The following is a 3453-nucleotide window of genomic DNA, read 5'->3' as shown; positions in this document are numbered from 1 at the left end:
TAATTACAGTCCATCCACTGGGAAAAGTTACATTCTCTGTATTCACTGCACAGCTGATAGTCAGTCTTTTGTTATATTCATCCATTGTCCTAGACTTGAGCAGAGCAGATTAAAGAGAGAGAGAGAGAGAGAGAGAGAGAGAGAGAGAGAGAGAGAGAGAGAGAGAGAGCTGTCAATCGGTTTCTGGTCTGACAGGCTCCATGTCTACACTTAATGACGCAGACCGTGGTAACACAAAGAAACAAATGAACCGGTACTTCTCGACTTCCCGTACCACGCATTACAACTGTGCTCATTATTTACAACTGATTCATTAAATGTCTCAGAAAGATTACAAAATGTAATTTCATTTTGGGAATCTGAGATATCAGAATAAAGACCTCAATGATTAATCTGAAGGCCGAAGAACGTTTGCACATGTTCTATCTGGGCTCATTAAGGTCAAATTCAACAGACGTGAACACCTTTGTGTGTATTTGTGCGTGTGTGTGTGTGTGTGTGTGTGTGTGTGTGTGTGTGTGTGTGTGTGTGTGTGTGTGTGTGTGTGTGTCAAGGCAGTGTAACAGTGCTTTAACTTGCTGTGGAGCCTTGAGACCAGTTCAGGAAATGGGTTTTATTCTTTAAAGAGCGAGCATTTTTCCCACACTTTGTTATCATCATAGTCATCATCATCATTCTAACCAACATCGTCGTCATAACCATCATCCTATCATACAAAATGGCACAATACTGTATCTATAACAACAAAAATAGAGACATATATTCAGACAGGTCATTTTGCACATCAAACTTTCGTAAAGTACAACACATCATGACTTCACTATGTTGGTTTCATTGATAAAACTAAAAATAACATTTACAATAAAAACAGGGTTTCACTGTGGTGTTCTGTTAGGGTTAAACCTCTCTGTGTGATTGCTGTTGAAGCTGTGTGAAGATGTTTTGAAAAGATGCTGCACGTAAAGCTCATCCTGTGAAAGCCTTTCCAAGCAGTTAACACCTAGAGCGTACAGGCCAGTGACTCATGCACAATGGTGTATGTATTTTATAATTTATGTACAATGTAGTAGTAAAAAAAAAAAAAGTATGTACATTAAGACGGAGTCCATCATACATATCTTCTAGTGTCCCTTTTGCACAGTATCTTTTTGAACGACCTCCTAAAGTCATTGTTGAAGATAGTGTAAATGATGGGGTTCAGCGCACTGTTGCAATAGCCAAACCAGAAGAAGAACTTGAACAGGGTGTTGGGCACCGGGCAGGACTCGCACAGCGTCATCAGCATGTATGTAAAGAAAAAGGGAAACCAACAGATGACAAACACTCCAATGACCACGGCCAGGACGAAGGTGAAGCGTTTCTCGCGGTTCTGTCGGCCCTTCCAGCGGCTGCCCTTGGTGCTCGCCGCCCGCTTCTGGACGCCATTGTCCCCCGGTTTGATTTGGCTCAGTTTGGTTTTCACCTTGGTCGCTTTCTTTTTGATCGAGCAGGGATTGTTCACTTTGTGGTCGGAGGAGGACGACTCCTCGAGGTCCACCCCGTTGACCTCGCCCTTCTCCTCATCCGCCCCTCCTTCCCCTGCCACTCCCTCCTTCAGCTCAATGTCCTGCTCGCCGTTCAGCTTCTCGTGGCAGCCATTCTGCTTCTGGTTGGCGGCAGCGACGGTGGCTGTCTTCTGCGCCTCCTTCCGCTTCCTGTCTCCCGGTGGCGCCCGTGTTCTCTTTTTGGCGATCTGGTAGATCCGCACGTAGACCAGAACCATGATGAGGCAGGGGAGGAAGAAGGAGCCGATGCAGGAGGAGATGACGTACCACTTTTCATTGCTGATCTTACACACTGGGTCCTCCACGTTGTTTTCTTTCTCCATGGTGATTAGAGGAGGGAAGGAGATAACCGCCGCGATGACCCACACTATGAAGATGATGCACTTGATGCGTTGTGGCGTCCTCTTCAGGTTGTACTCGATGGCCTGTGTAATGGACCAGTAGCGGTCTAAGCTGATGGCACAGAGGTGGGCGATGGAGGCGGTGCAGAAAAGAACATCAAGTGCCAGATATATCTCACACCACACCTCCCCAAAGTACCAATATCCCATAAGCTCGTTGGCCAAGGAGAAAGGCATCACGAGGGTCGCCACCAAAATGTCCGCTGACGCCAGGGACACTAAGAATAAGTTCTGCGGAGCCCTCAGGGCCCGGCTTGTAAACACAGCTATGACCACCAGCATGTTGCCAAACACAATCAGCAGGATCATGATCCCCACCAGCACAGTGAGCGGCAGGGAGATGCAGAGGCTGTAAGGGGGCACGTCTGGAAGAGTCTGGTTGGTCTCGTTGTCAAACCCCATTGGAGCAGAATGGCCCACTTCCTATGTGAGTTCACCTGAGGTTAACAAATAGCATCACCAGGAAGGACAGAGCTATAGCTCACAGCAGGGCTGAGAAAGGAAAGAACAAAATCACTCCTCTGAGGCTTTCCTGGCTTTTTTTCTCTTTCATCCTGTACCCTCTGCAAGCAGAAGCGCTTCTTATTTATGAGGCTGTCAGTCCATCTGAAATTATGAGGCAAGAAGAGGAAAATTCAGAATTCTCTATAGGCCTACACTTTTCAATCAATTATGATACGTAATTTATATTATTTTAATTAGCCCAAGCATTATGTCTTGTGTCTTTGACTTTTCCCTGAATAACAGTGAGAACAAAAGCCATATAAAGTGCGAAGTAATCTTACCTGGGGCAGAAAGCGGTGACACAACCTCTCCTGTGCCAGAGACGCACGGGCGTTAAAAAGGCTGTCAGTGGGTAACTTCTTTAAGCAGATCAATTGGAAGCAAAGAAGATCCATGGGGCGGATGAAGCGTAAAGTCTTCCCTCCGTGTCTCCTCTTTCTCCCCACACAATGATCCCTGTGCTGCATCTAATGGTGTTCAGTCGCGGATCTAATAGAGCGCTAATCACGTTATCCCGGGCGCTGCCGCGGTGCTGTCAGTGTGGAGTCTCTCTCCTCAGTGTTAACCAGTGCGCCACTCCCTCTCTTTATAGCCCGCACGCTGCAAAAAGTGTCCCGCTCGCTGTAAGTCACTGTGCGTCCACAGTGTCTAGATGGATAGACATGTGGCCGTGACAACATGTGACACCACAGATAATAACACAAGGCAGCTTGTAGCGTAGTGAAGGAATTACAAGAAAGACACCAGCAGAAATGAATTATCACGAGCCAGAAAAGAAATACACTTATTTATAAATTATATAATTTATGAAGCCACGTGCTCCAAAACAATATGACATTAAATTCGTTTTTACATTAATTATACTTTAGGCTACAAATACACACATAAAACATTTACATTAACGTGTAGGCTTTAATACGAAGATGCCACATAATTATGATAATAAAAATAGTTTCATATAAAAATCAATTGCCTTGTAATAATGACTACTAGCCTGGCTCCGC

At 45.4% G+C, this 3453-nt stretch overlaps 1 protein-coding gene across 1 annotated transcript; it reads right to left on the bottom strand.

Moving 5' to 3' along the window:
* Positions 1 to 646: 646 nt before the first annotated feature.
* adra2a (adrenoceptor alpha 2A) lies at positions 647 to 2989 on the bottom strand. The gene is made up of 2 exons (XM_028604897.1): positions 2731 to 2989; positions 647 to 2551 (listed from the first exon to the last, which is right to left on the bottom strand). Exon 2 carries the CDS (start codon positions 2345 to 2347, stop codon positions 1109 to 1111), a length of 1239 nt encoding a protein of 412 aa, XP_028460698.1. The 5' UTR covers positions 2348 to 2551; positions 2731 to 2989; the 3' UTR covers positions 647 to 1108.
* Positions 2990 to 3453: the final 464 nt, after the last annotated feature.

Source organism: Perca flavescens, chromosome 2, assembly GCF_004354835.1.
Source record: "Perca flavescens isolate YP-PL-M2 chromosome 2, PFLA_1.0, whole genome shotgun sequence".
NCBI classification, from domain to species: Eukaryota; Metazoa; Chordata; class Actinopteri; order Perciformes; family Percidae; genus Perca; species Perca flavescens.
Note: the sequence above shows the minus strand (reverse complement) of the source record. Positions and strands in the feature narration are given on the sequence as shown.